Source organism: Clytia hemisphaerica, unplaced genomic scaffold (genome assembly GCF_902728285.1).
Source record: "Clytia hemisphaerica strain Z4C2 unplaced genomic scaffold, Clytia hemisphaerica genome assembly, whole genome shotgun sequence".
Taxonomy (NCBI): domain Eukaryota; kingdom Metazoa; phylum Cnidaria; class Hydrozoa; order Leptothecata; family Clytiidae; genus Clytia; species Clytia hemisphaerica.
In genome coordinates, this window is record NW_027103344.1 from 133,045 (window position 1) to 148,149 (window position 15,105).

General features: G+C 34.2%; 2 protein-coding genes and 1 long non-coding RNA gene across 3 annotated transcripts; 1 reads left to right on the forward strand and 2 right to left on the reverse strand.

Annotated features, from left to right (window-relative positions):
- Window positions 1-2,848: 2,848 nt before the first annotated feature.
- LOC136818915 (uncharacterized) lies at window positions 2,849-5,223 on the reverse strand. The gene is made up of 4 exons (XR_010848380.1): window positions 4,990-5,223; window positions 3,750-3,926; window positions 3,224-3,324; window positions 2,849-2,892 (listed from the first exon to the last, which is right to left on the reverse strand). It is a non-coding gene; the product is annotated as an uncharacterized lncRNA (long non-coding RNA).
- A 372-nt stretch (window positions 5,224-5,595) lies between these two features.
- Window positions 5,596-9,374, forward strand: LOC136818922 (uncharacterized). Its single transcript, XM_067075166.1, has 4 exons — window positions 5,596-6,755; window positions 6,894-7,003; window positions 7,218-7,390; window positions 7,586-9,374. The coding sequence occupies exons 1-4, from the start codon at window positions 6,150-6,152 to the stop codon at window positions 7,765-7,767; spliced, it is 1,071 nt and encodes a 356-aa protein (XP_066931267.1). The 5' UTR covers window positions 5,596-6,149; the 3' UTR covers window positions 7,768-9,374.
- Window positions 7,939-9,114, reverse strand: LOC136819674 (myosin heavy chain kinase C-like). The gene has a single exon (XM_067075921.1). It carries the CDS (start codon window positions 9,112-9,114, stop codon window positions 7,939-7,941), a length of 1,176 nt encoding a protein of 391 aa, XP_066932022.1.
- Window positions 9,375-15,105: the final 5,731 nt, after the last annotated feature.

Genomic DNA, 15,105 nt, shown 5'->3' on the forward strand with positions numbered 1-15,105 from the left:
TGTGGCGTAATAAGGGCCGGCGTAAAAGCGGCCGGCTTTAAATTAGGGCCGGCGTAAAAAAGGGTATTAAAAGGTATATAAAAACTCTTCTGAGCCTTTTAAAATCAGCGAAACGAGTTTTCTTTTCTCAGACTCCATTTAAAAAGTAAATACGTTCTGAAGGGGGAGGGTACCCTGAGTATCAGAGGTTAAGTTTTCAAAGAATATATTAACCTCTGAAGACCAATAATATAAATTTTATCGCGCATGTCACTGGGCGAAATAATGTCTTTCAAATCGTCGGAAAGATGTAGGAAGGTCACATTTCCACACCTTTCGACAGAGTTGAAAGTTGGTCTTTCAACAAAAATTGGAAAGATGTGCACCTTACCTTTCAACATCTTTCGACCAGATCATCTTCCCATCTTCCAAAAAAGTTGAAAGACGACCTTCTCAAACTTTCAAACAGGCTGGGAAAATGAAATTCCCAACTTCCTAATATGTTGAAATTTCATATTCTGACATCTTTCGACAGGTTTTAAAGTTGGTCTTTCAACAAGGATTGGGAAGTTGTGCACCTTACCTTCCAACATCTTTCGACCAGATCGTCTTCCCAACTTTCCAAAAAAGTTGAAAGACCACATTCTCAAACTTTCAATCAGGCTTGAAAAATTAAATTCCTAACTTCCTAATATGTTGAAATTTCATATTCCGAAACTTTCTAAATACTTTGGAAGTTGATTTTTGCTTTTTTCGAAATCTTTCATTAACAAGTCTTCAAAAGTAAATGAGAGATCTTTTAAATAATTTGTGTTTATTTGCGGATAAATTTTTTCTGTGACATTAAAACGAACAATTCATATATTTACAAAGCATAGAAAACAGAAAATATGAAACAAAATAGTACGGTAGTGATGACTTTTTGCTAAAAAATTAAGTAGTCTAAATAAAATAATTCTGAATGACAAATTACACGTTTTGTATAAGAACAATTTTATTAGAACACGAGGCTGAAATTCGGCCAAAACCTAAAAACAATTAAGAACAATCTGAGCCTCAGCTTTCAGAAATTATTAAAACACTAATTCTAACAGATTTTAACAGATTTCTAAGTAAAGAAACTAAGCGGCTAAGAACATCACAAGAACATTTAAGCCTGGAAAATTGCAAAAATTAAGAACAGCCCAGCCTGAGCCAGAATTTACTGGTTCTTATAAAAAATGCGTGTAATTTCTATAATTTAATTTCATTTTCAATAATATAATAACTAATTTAAATTAAGTTTTTAGAATCTTAGTCCCTATCAAGGAATAGATTGGCCATAGGGCTTCAAAGGACATTAAAGGATACATTGAAATTTCTATTCCCGTAAGTGCGAAATCCTCGTTAAATACTTTGGGAATGCTTTCTACAATGGAGATCAATTCTACTAAATTATAGACATTTTTATAAGCATACTGCTAACAAGCATATCCAGACTGATCTCTTGGAAAAATTAAACATTGCCTATAAAGCATATGCTGAGCCTCAGTTAACAAAGTTTTAAATAATTTAATCTCCTAAATCACAAAAAAAAAACATAATGTGTAAATTGCACTATTTAAAAATACCCTTATACATAAGTATAAAAAATTGTGTGATCCCTTTGCGAGTTTGAGAGAGAGAGAGAGAGAGAGAGCAAACTTTCAATGTTTGGGAAACTGGAATTGATTCCTCACATCGTCGTCAAAAAGGTTCAACTTATATACCGGGTGTTTCAAAACTATTTCTAATATATTTTTGATAATTAAAACAAGACTCTCGAATCCGAGTGGTAAGTCAAAACTCCTAGAAAAAAGTCAAAAAGTTTCTTGATGGGCGGATGGTGGAACAAAATTATGGGCGGTGGAGTTTTAGGGAAGATTAAAGCGCCTGAGGGTATTAGCCGGTATTATAAATATAAAAACTAATGAAGTAAAAAATATGAAAAATATAAAAATACTGTATAATAAATTAAAAAATTATGCAAATCACTCTAAAAAGATGACACTATGAATAATGAAAGCTATGCCAAATAAACTCTTTTGTGCTCAATTATAGGGGAGGGTAGAAAAACCATAAAGTACAAGTCATTATTAAAAACTGATATTAAGATGATTTTACAAAAATGCCCTAGTCTAAAAAAACGTCCCACCTAACTTTGTAATTAAAAAAAAATAATTGTGGACTCCAACATTTTGACAAAATTAATTTCAGGGGTAAACCAAAAGTCTCTCCATTTTCTCAATTTAACATATTCTGGGATATTTTTGAATGCTTTTGAAGAATACTTTCAAACCTTAAACACATTATCCAACGAAAAATCTACACAGTAAAAGAAGCATAAATCTGAACAAGACCGAAAATTTTTAAACTCCACCTTGTTATTCAGACCCCCACTTTTATTAAATTTTGCAATATTTTATCATAATTTATAATATACTTAGGACCTAGAGTAGTCGAAAAGCCCTTTTCAGAAAAAAATTCATAAAATGGGAGGGGTCTTATAGAATTATATTACAGTGATATTTTCCAAAAATATGACCCACAATCTCACTCCAGTCCTCAGTTTAGTTGTTCACTTATTAGACTGAGGTTATTGTGATATACAACACGTGATGGTACAGTATTGTTAATCCCTTGAAGATGGTACAGATTGACTCTTACAATTAAAAGGATTAAAGAGTACAAGAATACCTTCTATCATTCAGCAACCAATTATTGCAATGAAAATATTACCAAGTTATTATTTTCGAAGTTGAAACGAACTACCACATGAAGCATATAAATATCTTGATTGCATGGCAGCAACATACATTTTTGTTTTGCAGCATCGTTTTTCAAGTGCATTGGTGCATTTCAAAATCAGCCAGTAACTGTCCTTACGTCATGACCCTAATAAAACAAATAGAAATTGAATCAGTATTGAAATCCAGGCATACAAAATGGTGTATTATAACTAAAAGAGGTTTGTAAAATTGTTGATAAGTTATTTACAGCTTTCAGTAGACTATAGTAGAAAGACCCTTTAGTAAGACAAATTATTCAGATTGTTTCTTTTTCTAAAGAGTTCCAAAAAAGGTTACAAAAACCTATTTTCAAAAATATTTTGAACTTAGGTCAAGACTTTGTGTACTGTAACAAAATTTTAGCTTCTTTTGATGTACAATGGAATAGTATCATCAATAGTCTTGTATTACTGGATTATATTACAAAAAATACTTACCGTGTTGTATTTTGTTCCTTGTTCAATGGATAAAATGAATCTATTTTCGATGAAATCCCCAAAACTTCAATGGCTCAATGTCGACACACATTCAATGTATCCTATAAACATGAAAGTTTTATGAAAATTTGACACACTGTAAAGCTTGCCACCTCAGAGTTTAAAAAGTAATTTCTCTGTTCTACACATTTTTTATAAGCAATCAGGCTGCTAAGGCTCGAGGCCTCAAATTTGTCAATTTTCCACTATCTCGAAAAGTGACAGCTGTTTTAGATGATCTAACCATGGCAAACTATAGCCCTTTGACCCAATACACATAAATATGGTATAATATTATGGGTATTCAAAGCAATTTTTTCAGAAAATGGACCAGAATGCTAAGTAACCCTAGGCCTGACCAGAAAATTGGAGTTGCTTATTAAAAAATGTGTATTTAATCATGTCATCTTTTTCAGTTCCATAGCAAAAACAAAAACGTCAACATTTCTTTGTTTTTAGACTAAAAAACTATGTCTAAAAGGCCTACCTTCAGCTATGTTATCATTTGATATTCCACGTTGAGTTTAATTTAACATCATTTTTTACTTCAACCATGTTATGACAAAATCTTCATTAATTCTAACAGGGAAGTCAGAATAAGAATTTTCCAAAATAAAATGATCTGACAGCTTGCATTCCAACCAACCAACTTTGATTTTATCTCCTGAAAATGGAAAGACAACTAGTTAAAACAAAAGTGACCAGCTTTGGTCCAGGGTGGATCAAGCAGTTAGTACAAGACATCATCCCAGTTGGTACCTGGTGGTGTGTTATGTGAATTTGATTTCCTTACAAAAATCTTAAAATTGGTTTGCGGGTTGTCAGAGAAATTTATTATCTAAAATATTTCCTAAAATGTTGTAATCTCCTATTGAAAGATGAAAAATTCAAAGGTTCTAAAAGGACCAGATATTATTTTATCTGATTATATTCTTTTTATCTGTCACTGTAACGGTCGAAAACCTACTTTCAAGGGTCTGCTTCAAGCCGGCAGGGATGTGCCGTTGGAGTTTGAAAAGTGGACCCTGTGAGATATGAATTTTTGGCAAAATTGGGACTCTCTGTCAGAACGAAAAATTGAAAATTTTTCCCATTTTCACCCTGAAAAGTGGCAAAAATTAATAAAAGTAGATGAAAAATTAAAAGATTTTCTGATTTCCACCCTAAAGATTGTCCAAAATAATCAAAAATCTAAATTTTTGGGAACCTGTCATATACCGTGAGATTGGGCAACTTGCATCAGTGGAGGCTAACATGCATAGCTCTCGAATGATTGACCTGGCTGGTTGGTCATTAAAATACAACATTTAAAAAATCAAAACAAAAATGGTAGAGTACTACTACTAACAGAGCTGCATAGTTCATTTGTTTTGAAATTTTTCTGATTTAATTGGTCAGCCGTCTGATGGCTATGGAGCCTAAAAATGGGACCCTGTCACCAGCAGCGAAACATACCCAATTTTGCCTAAGTGCCTCCCCCTGGGAGGCTAATATCCTGAAGTTTTTCAAAAGTAGATTGTTGTGGAAAATCCACATTGTCCACTGGAGGTTAACAGACTATAACTGGAACTGCCCATAGCTTTGAAAAGCTGTGGTGTAGCCATGTGTATGTATAGTCATACAGACACATACCACACTTCAATCATATACTTTTTGTGTCAAGACTGGACACAAAAAGTATGATTGAAGTGTGGTTGATGATTAGAAATATATAAAAAGGAGCTCACCTTAGCATCTTTTGATTCCCATTTCATATCTTTAGAATAAAGTTTCCATTTGCACTGCATTTTGGCTTGCTTTGGTTTGCTGTCTTCCTCATCACACAAACACTGCCTTCCACTCCACAACTTCCAGTTTCAAAAAGAAATTTGCCGGCAATCATAAATCATAACATTCGAAAATAATCTAAGTTTTTTTCCGGGGGTTTGCAAAAGTACTTCCAATGATGTGGATATTATATTTACAGTATTTAACCGTAAACTGTGTATGTAATGCACTTAGAACTATTTCATTTTACAAGAAATTTAGATATTTTAGTATCCTCTTGTGTTTTAAACGTCAAAAATTATGCTTCAGATAGTCTTTTTGATCCCCGGTATTCATCAGTGCGGACTTTGGTTCGTAAACGTTTTGGCGCGTCCTTCTTTCAGCAACATGGAAAAACCAAGAGAAGTTCATCTTTCGAGAAGTTGAAAGACGTCTATGGTGGCCGACGTGAGACATAATGTTTTTTTTGAAAAATAAAGAAAAAAAAATATATAAAAAAAAAAAAACGAAAAAAAGCAAAAAATAATTAATTAAAAAAAAATACTAAGAAAACCATTTGAAAAATTAATCACAAAAAAAAAAAAGAAAAAAAAATTAAACGAAAAAAAAAATGTTCCAATAAAAAATATAAAACGTAGCCGAGATGAGACATAGCTAATTTCCCCACCAAGAGGGGACTGTTATCGGCTCCAACCGCAGTAAAATAAAACGGTATAACACCCTCCAACGTAGATGTTAAACTTGGCCTAAGTGAAGCATATGCACAAGGGCAATTCCCTGTTGTACTGTATTTTAATGGCAAATGGGAATTTCCAATCAAAATCTATACTCAAAATGAGACACGAAACATAATTGCTGTAGAAGCTTTTCGTCGAAATAGGTTTTACTGTGCATGAGTTTGTGATCTTAGTCTTTGTGTGTGTGTCAGAAGAACATATTTTCAAGTTTTCAAAGAATGATGGCTGCTCGTATCCGGAATGACGCATGGAAAGACGATGAGACTTTAAAGTTAAAACTTGAAGAATATATTTTACAAGGATTGCAGCGTAAGGAAATTATCAGCTATTTGCAAAGGGATTTTGGACAATATTCTTGGACTCCTAGAACTTAAAATAGAAGAATGCAGCATTTTGATATCGAGAGAAATGATCCAAATGTCTCAATTGAAGAGATTAAAGCAGCTGTAGAAAACGAAATGAAAGGACCAGGACAACTGTTAGGTTATAGAGCTCTCCATTTGAAAATACGACAGGAATATGGATTGAAAGTAAAACGTGACCTTGTGTATGCTGCAATGGTTGATATTGATTACGATTCTGTAAAAAGCCGTCAACCAAGAAAGAAACAAAAGAAACAGAAACAAGAATTCAAATCATGTGGACCCAATTGGTTGTTTTCACTGGATGGTCATGATAAACTCATGGGTTACCAGAATGATACCTTCCCCATTGCTATCTATGGGTGCATCGATACAGCTAGCAGAAAGATTATGTGGCTCAAAGCCTGGGAATCTAACAGTAAGCCTGAGTTGATTGGACGGTGGTATTTCGATTACCTTTATGAAACAAGAACATTGCCGAACAGAATTAGGTTGGATAAAGGTACAGAAACCGGAGTCATGGCTACAATGCATTCTTTTTTGAGAAGTGTACAAGAAGATATGACTGGTAACGATGAAAATAATGCTTGTGACAAAGTGTTGTTTGGACCTTCTACGTCTAATAAGGTAAAGTAACTTTTAGGAATTGATCTTGATTTCTTGTATATCCCTAGCAAACTTAATGAAAAAGGATTTGATTTTCTTAAGGTTTAAATTCTAATTTTGCAAATAATTAAAATACAGTAAATGTTCTCATATTTCTAGATCGAGCGATGGTGGAAAGAGCTACACGAACGTTTAGAGATGTTTTACAAATCAGGTCTTCGAAATCTTGTAGATACTGGGCATTATGATAGAACTAACGATTTGCATAGGTATTTTTTTAGCTATTTTCAATTTTCATGTTTTGAAGATTTATTTATCATTGTAGTAGAAAAAACATCGTTTCATCATGCATGTAATAATTTTAAAATAACCCCACCCTTTCACTTTATTTTAATATTCAGTCGATTCATACCTATAGTGGCAAAAATCCCAAAAGTAAAGCCAGATGTTATTATAACTAATCATATGTTTGCATGTTTTTAGAAAGATGCTCTCATTCGTTATGGTGCCTGTTATTCAACGCGAAATAGATATTTTCAAAGATAAAGTATGGAATGTTCATCGCGTTCGTTCTCAAAAAGATGTTGCTCTCCCTGCAGGTGTTCCAAATCACATTTATGATTTCCCAGAAGAGTACAACTTAGAACCTGATCGTGGTATGTATATATATTTAATACAAAAATTTGATGACAATTTGAAAATAACATCCGACACCCACATGAAATGCTTTTCAAATTATTTGAACAATTCGAAAGCGAAGTAAAAAAATAAATCCTGGATTTCACTATCTGTATTTCCTATGTTCTGCGAACTTATGATTATAATTTACAATACAATTTCCTTTACATTAGGCTTTCAAGTGAATGACGAACAGTTGAGAGAAGTCGCAGATTATTCAGGGATCCTAGACCATGGAAATGATTTTCTAGACAATGATATGCGTGTACAATTTGAGCAGATTATCCCATACCCAGAGAACATAAAAAATCAGGATTGCTTTACAAAATATCTTTATTTGAAAAACAATTTGTAAATTGTAAAAATGTATGCTAACTGTATGATTACATAAAAATATGATATATGAAGGATATGTGAAGGATATATGGTTACATGATTTCTAATAAGGAACGTATATGATATGACTATATAAAAACATGTTAAAATGACTAAAATATAAGCAATTATAATTGATTATAATAAAAAATCATTCACTTCTACTAACTGGTGGCAATGCAAGTTTTTTGCAATAAATATTACAAATGTGTGTATCAAAAAAATTTCTAATCGCCTTCTCTGATAAATTGCCTACACAAAAATTGATATTCCCTTCTTCGCCTTGATCTTGAAAGAATGACTCTGTGGCTATTTCAGGATCGGTGAGATAATACCCCACCCCCTGAATGTCTGTCACGATCAAATTATGGTTCGACTCTTCCCACGTGTAGTGGACGAAAGCTTCAGCTTTGCTACAAAGATCAAAGTTGTCACTTTGTGGGTCGACTTGTTTAATGGCCCCATTATTATTGATCCATTTTTCAAATTTGCCTTCAAGAAATGGCTCAATGGTGCAAACACGACCATCCATTTTTCCAAAGTATATCTTGTGGAAGTAAAGGTTGCCTTCAATTTCTGGAAATTTTGCCTTGATCTTAGTCCGGTATTGTCCACATAAGTTTCTTGCTAGTAGGTGCATTTGCACATTTTTTCTTGCATGGTCCTCGTTGCTGATTTTAAAATTTTTGATAACCTCCTTGGCCCGTTCGTTGTACATCTTGATCACCCACCTTTTTCCAGAAAACACTTTCTCTGCACTCTTTGCTGCATATGCAAGGCGGAAACCCCCCTCACCAAGTGGTTTCTCGTCAATTTGGAAGTTCACACACCCAATACTTGCCCAACTTTTTTCGCTAACGTCAAACTCCTCTACTTCGATGGTCTCAGTTTTTGATTTCTTTTTAATCAAAGCCCCAAAGTTCATCATTTCCAATGCAGAAAGGCTTTTTGGGAATGTTGACTCTACAGGTTGCAATTTCGGCTTTGGTGATTTTGGTTTCATTGATGGAGCTGGTGGAACTGATGCAACTGAAGTGAAAAATGATAAATCCTCATTGTTAGTAGCTGCTGCTTTGCGTTTTCTCACCACGGCAGAAGGATTAAGAGAAGAAGATGATAACTCGTCATTTAAAAAGCGGACATAAAAAACGTCAGTTTTTAGCAATTGGTCCATCCGTGTGGCTGACGGTCCTTTATCACAGACCAAGACATCGCAGGGTCGATTGTCCTTAAAGTGACGTTTACAAGCCTCTTTAATATTCTCAATTGAGTATTCGGGATAATCGTACGGAACAAATTCTCTTGGGCCCTTTGGTTGGTACTTCATGGTTGTCTGTTTCGGCTTTGTTTTCATTTTTTGCACTGTTATCTCCTTCGGGGCTACTAAATTGTTGGCGTTTTTAGGTTTAGCTGGCTGTCGTCCACCTGAAAAGGAATAGATCTTTTGGTAGTAGGCTTTCGATCGTTTAAACAATAAACAGATCTTTAGTAAATAAACTAAAATATTTTGCATTCAAATTATTTATGTAATTTTAGCTACAACTCATAATCAAACTTTTGGAAAATAAATATTGAATACCTGACTGACGTTTCTTCTTCATTATTAATTCATAATTGTTGTATTTGTCACGATTTGCCATATTTGTAATAATTTTAATGATGAAGCCTTATTCTATTCTAAAACGCGTTGTACTTGAGAACACAGAATCAAAGAGAGAAAAAGAAAGAAAGAGAATCTTTTAAAAATCTAACACGCGAATTTTGATTCTGCAAGTTTAACAATTAAACAATCTTAATCAGTCTTTTGTTTTTTGCCCTTTCTGTTTACTCTTCGACACGCGCCATCGATATAGGGACTTTCCCACTCGTTATGGCTCACCTCGGCCATGATTTTAAGCTTCCTAGAAGGAGAGTGCTTTTACCTTGTGGATGTAGATAAAAGGTAATGACTTGCTCTCCATATTTGAGGATATTTTGTCTTATGTCTCGTCTCGGCTACGTGAAGGTTTTTAAATATTTTTTTCACATTCGAAAAAAAAAAGTCTTGAATTTTTTAAACATTAAACGTAAAAGTGTAAAAGTTCGCCTTTCGAAAAGTTGGAAGACGTCGATATACGAGTTTTAGACATCTTTTTGAAAAATTGAAAGTTTCTATTTCGAAACTTTTGAAAGACAGAGAAGGTCATCTTTCGAAAAGTTGAAAGACGTCGATAAACGACTTTTCAACATCTTTTTGAAAAATTGAAAGTTCATATTTCAAAACTTTTGAAATACAGAGAAGTTCGTCTTTCGAAAAATAGAAAGTTGTTGGAAGATGAATTTTCAACAAAATTCAACAAACTTGTAAGTTCGTCTTTCCAAATCGTGGAAAAATAGAGAAGTTCATCTTCCTAAAAGTCGAAAGACATCGAAAGATGAGCTTCCAATATCTTTCAACAAATTTGAAACTTCATATTTCGAAAATTTTGGAAATTTGTTGAAAGTTGATCTTCTCAACATCTTTCGAAAATGGAAAGACAAGATTTCGCCCAGTGTGTGTCAATCTAATCACTGTAGAAAGAATCAAAGACGAAGAGTAAATATTGCCATATTAATGTCTAGTAGACTGTATCAGTATGCAGTTTACTGTTTACGAATTCCCCAGAAACCTCAAAGTGTAATTGAAATGAGTTCTTTCGAAAGAAATCTTTTACATGATCCCCAAATGTATAACAGTAATTACTAAACTTTCAATTATGGAAATGTCACTTTAATTGAATCGAAATAACAAACAAACTTTATGCTATGATTCTCTATCACTGACTCTTTTTAAATAGCATTGATGACATTTTTAAGTTGTGTTTTCAACGACGGGAATAAAAATATCAACTTTGAACTTCATCCAAGATCTTGGATGGTCGCCATGGTTACTTTTGTCTGCGTTGATTGCGCACTGAATAGTATCTGGATTGGTCGGCACAGGTCAATATATGATATCGGCCTGTGCTTTTCACGGTAGGGGGGGGGGTTCCTTTGAAAAGCGTACGTGGGGGAAGGGGGTCAATCAAGAACTGAGGTGAGTTAAAGAACGTCTAAATTATTACAAAACATATTAGACGTGACGCCGGCCGGTTTCTATCGTATTTAGTTGGTCATGTATATCTGAAAAGAAGCGTATTGATGAGAGGATTCCAAAAAAGTACTGTGTCAAAAATTTAGAATAATCCTAACTCAAATTATCGAAAAAAACATGGAAAATACGTCAAAACAAAAAACATGTCAAAGAGGCCCCCCAGCGGTTGGCGTGATGTCGTGATGGAGGGTTTTTCGTGGCGTAATGGCGTGAAATTTGAAAAAAAAATGGCGTGATGGCGTGAAAATGAAGTGCCGGCGTGATTGTAAAATCGGGACAAGCTGGAGTTTTTACAAGCTCTTATTTGATTTGGTTGGTCGTTAAGATGTAATAAAATAATCTTATTACTTTTTCTAAAGAACGCGTCATCTCTATCACTTTAAATGACCAATTAGTGAAGTATCTAGTAAAAACTCTAAGGCATCTCGTAAAATCGAGTTTTTTTTACATTTTAGGCGTGATGGCGTGAAATTAGACGATACGCGTGAAATTTGCAGTTCAGCGTGATGGTGAAAATTATATTTATTACCTTATCGGCTCTTTTTAGGCCGCGGCCCTTATTGGCGTTATTTTTGGGCTCGTGGCGTAATAAGGGCTGGTGTTTTAAAGGGCCGGTGTAAAAAGGGCCAAAATTTTGCAATTTTTACCTAAAAGTGGCGTTAATTTTTGCCCATTTTTTCTCAATTTAAAGGATTTTTGGCATGATTAAAGGTAGTCTGAATCACAGACCTCTACAAAACCCCAGGTAGTATAATAGGAGCTCTTTAAGGAGCACGAATCCGTTAGTGGATGCCAGCAGCCTAGATTAAAGGATGAAAACTATCCATTTTTTTACTCTATGTCTAAAACTCCCGGGGGGAGCGGGCAGTCAGGCAAATTGACCGACGGGTATGTGCGGCGGTTAAGGGTATGTTTTACAAAATATCAGATATGCACTGTAATTGTGGACTTTTGATAAATGCACTGTAAGGGTGGAAATTTCAGCAAATCTGGGAAAAATTGCAAATTTTTGCTCGAAAATGTTCATTTTTTTTTGCTCTAAAAGAGTTTAAAATTTGAAAAAATGCACTGTAAGGGTATGAATTTCACCGATTTTTTTCTGTACTGTAAGGGTGCGATTCTAAAAAGCCAATTTTTTCGCCGCACATACCGTCATTTGGTAAACCCACTGCCCCCTCGGGCTAAAACTTCAATGATTTTCAATGGAATTCAACAGTTAAATACTGAAAGATGACATTTTGATGTAAACTTTAGTTAATACTTACTGTTTTGAACCCTGAATAGCGATTTACAAGTTTTGGCGTTATTTACGGCCTTAATTGACCAAAGCCCAAAATTAGGCTGTGGTGGAATAAGGGCCGGCGTAAAAGGGTCGGCGTTGAATTAGGACCGGCGTAAAAGGGGTCGATAATGCGTACTTGAATCATAATTGCCCCGCAGGGGCTTTTGTTGCTTCACGTAGCGGACTTGCTCGCCAGAAAAATATTCATGTTGTTTCTTCAGATTTTTTTTCGTGATATTTTTTTAACTTTCGTGCATTTTACACAGAGCATTTGTAAGCGAGAAATCGAAAGTCCCGTTTGCACTGCCAGCCATACAGCTTTAAAGGTTTCACAAACAACAAACAGCACACAAGATTTTTGCTTGGTGGTTAATATCTTTTTAACGTAGTTGCTCAAGACTAGAACTGGATTTAGTTGAGGGACATTGTTTGCTACTGAATGAATAACTATCAAACTACTGATATTGGATCAAACCTTATACGATTGTCAGAATAATGGACAGATGGATGACATCTTCAATGTACAATGACAGTCGACAGTGTCACACAGTCTGACAAAACGATGGATTATGGAGTATTTGATGCTATTTTGTGAATAATTTTTTACGCCAATACGCAAGTACTCGAACAGTACTTCGATGTGTATGTACGCCAGAGATTTTCAGCCCTAGTTACCTGAATTCCAGACTGGGACAAAACATTTCAAGCTTCTAAGAAAAGCTTATTATTACACACGCTATTGGAGTAATTTCAATTTGAATTGTTTTGTCACATATTATGAACAGACTCCAACACTCTCTCTACTAATACCACTACTGCACACTGTACCGTGTTGATGTTAAACGTAGGAGCATACTTTGCTCAAATCAAAACTGAACAAACTTTTTGACTTTTTAGAACCAGACGTCCAATAGAATACAAACACAATATTGTACCCACCTGTGAAGTGAAAAGTTTTTAACCATGTTGACGGTGGTTACAACGGGACACGGTGTCTGAAATAACAGTCATTTCGTTGAAAAGAATCTCCGCTTTCTTAGTTGCCAGGGAAGTGGAAGTGGATTACAGCGATAGAAAAAAATTGTGTACAGTTGCGGATTAGATGATGTTTTAATATTTTCATGGTGACCAATTTTCGATGAAGGACCCTTTTCAGATTTTCTTAGGATTTTATTTTATGGTCTTTTGTAAATAAGAACAGAGGCTGTGAAATCCGGCAAATTTAATCCCTGAAAATTAATACCTAACCTTTATTAAAATTATCTGATTCAACTGCCAATTTTGAGAGCAACTACCTTAAAGGAAGAAATTTTGGTGGAAAGAAAATTTGGCGGATTTAGCCAGAATCCACCAAATTAAGTTCCCGCCAAAATTTCTTTTTTCCGCCATCCGCCAAATTCAATTCCTGCCAAATTAAACTTTTTGAAAATATGAACTTTTGAAAATATGATCTTTTTTAAGGTGTTTTTGCCTTTTTTTGCTGTTTCTACGCCATTTTAAGGATAAATTTTTCAGCAAACGCCAAATTAAATTCCCGCCAAATCTAGTTTTTTCGTCCATCCACCAAATTAAATTCAATCTAAAAAACTTTTTCGGCCATCTGCCAAATTAAATCCCCGCCAAAATTTCTTCCTTTAAGGTATCAAATTTATATCTTTAGCTAGTAACCATGAAGAAATTTTATTCAAGCTAACTGAAAACTTTTTGCAGAAACACGTATATAAACATTGTTAAAGTTTTTCAGATAATTTTCAGTAACCTTTGATACAAATAAATTATATCTACAGTATGCCACCAGTCCAAAGTTTCTTACTTTTTAAATGTCAAATCAAATGAATGAAATTGTATTCAATTTCATTTTGGAATTCACCTTTAATCTGCATTATGTATTCTTTATGGGAAGGGAGCACTTTCAGTTTCACAGTATACATTCTTATGTTTGGGTTTTCAAAAGATTTTTATCTGGTGATTGAAGAAAATCAACTTTGATATCATTCTAGTTCTTAAACATGTTGCAAAACTTGTACATTAATGGTTTTAATTCAGGTCACTTTGCATCAGAAAGTGTAGATTTAACATGTTTTTTTTTTGGATTAACACTTTCGTTATGTATGGATCTTATTGAGGAAATTTTAACCGCATAGGCTCGTGTTTCTTAACTTTAAACAGCTCTAGTAACATTGAGCACTTTTTTATGAAGACTCATTTCACCAATTTATAGTATGATTATGATTCCCTTGCTCTCTTCATGGCTAAGTTCCTCTGGGCTAATATCTGCTATCGGCGGGGCATTCATAGCGACAGCTAATTGCTAGTTATATGTCCATTTTAGCCAATTTAGGGGGTTTAAATTTCCAAATTTTCTATTCATGATATGCACCATTGCAATGTCTTCCATTCCACCCAATAGATCATTGGTTGAAAGTGACGTAAAATCAGTCAATACGCAACCAATGATCTATTGGGTGGAATGGAAGACATTGCAATGGTGCATATCATGAATAGATCTCATTTTAAAACATAAAAGAAACGGCTCAGGTGTATACCCGAGTTTTACCCGGGTTTTACTTGGGTTTGTTTACAAGGGAATTGTCTTTAGCATTTGGTAGCTAGTCTTCAAAATAAAATCGAATGCTATGACTCTATGAGAGGGTTGAAAATCGAAAAAACCATGGTTGCGCTTCCTCCGTAACTAATATTTTCCTCTCTTTCTTAGTTATTCTTAGATGCATCAAAGACATCAGGTGCTTTATTTCAGGAAAATTATATATACTTATTTGTAGCAAAGTCTTAAAACAGAAAGAAGCAACAGGTTTATTATGAGGTGTAATTTTGAGCAGATTGGCATTGATCAAAAAGGAACTGAAGGAATCCTGTGATGTTTTTTAAACCATATTTTGGAAAAAAGAGAGTAAATGAATGAG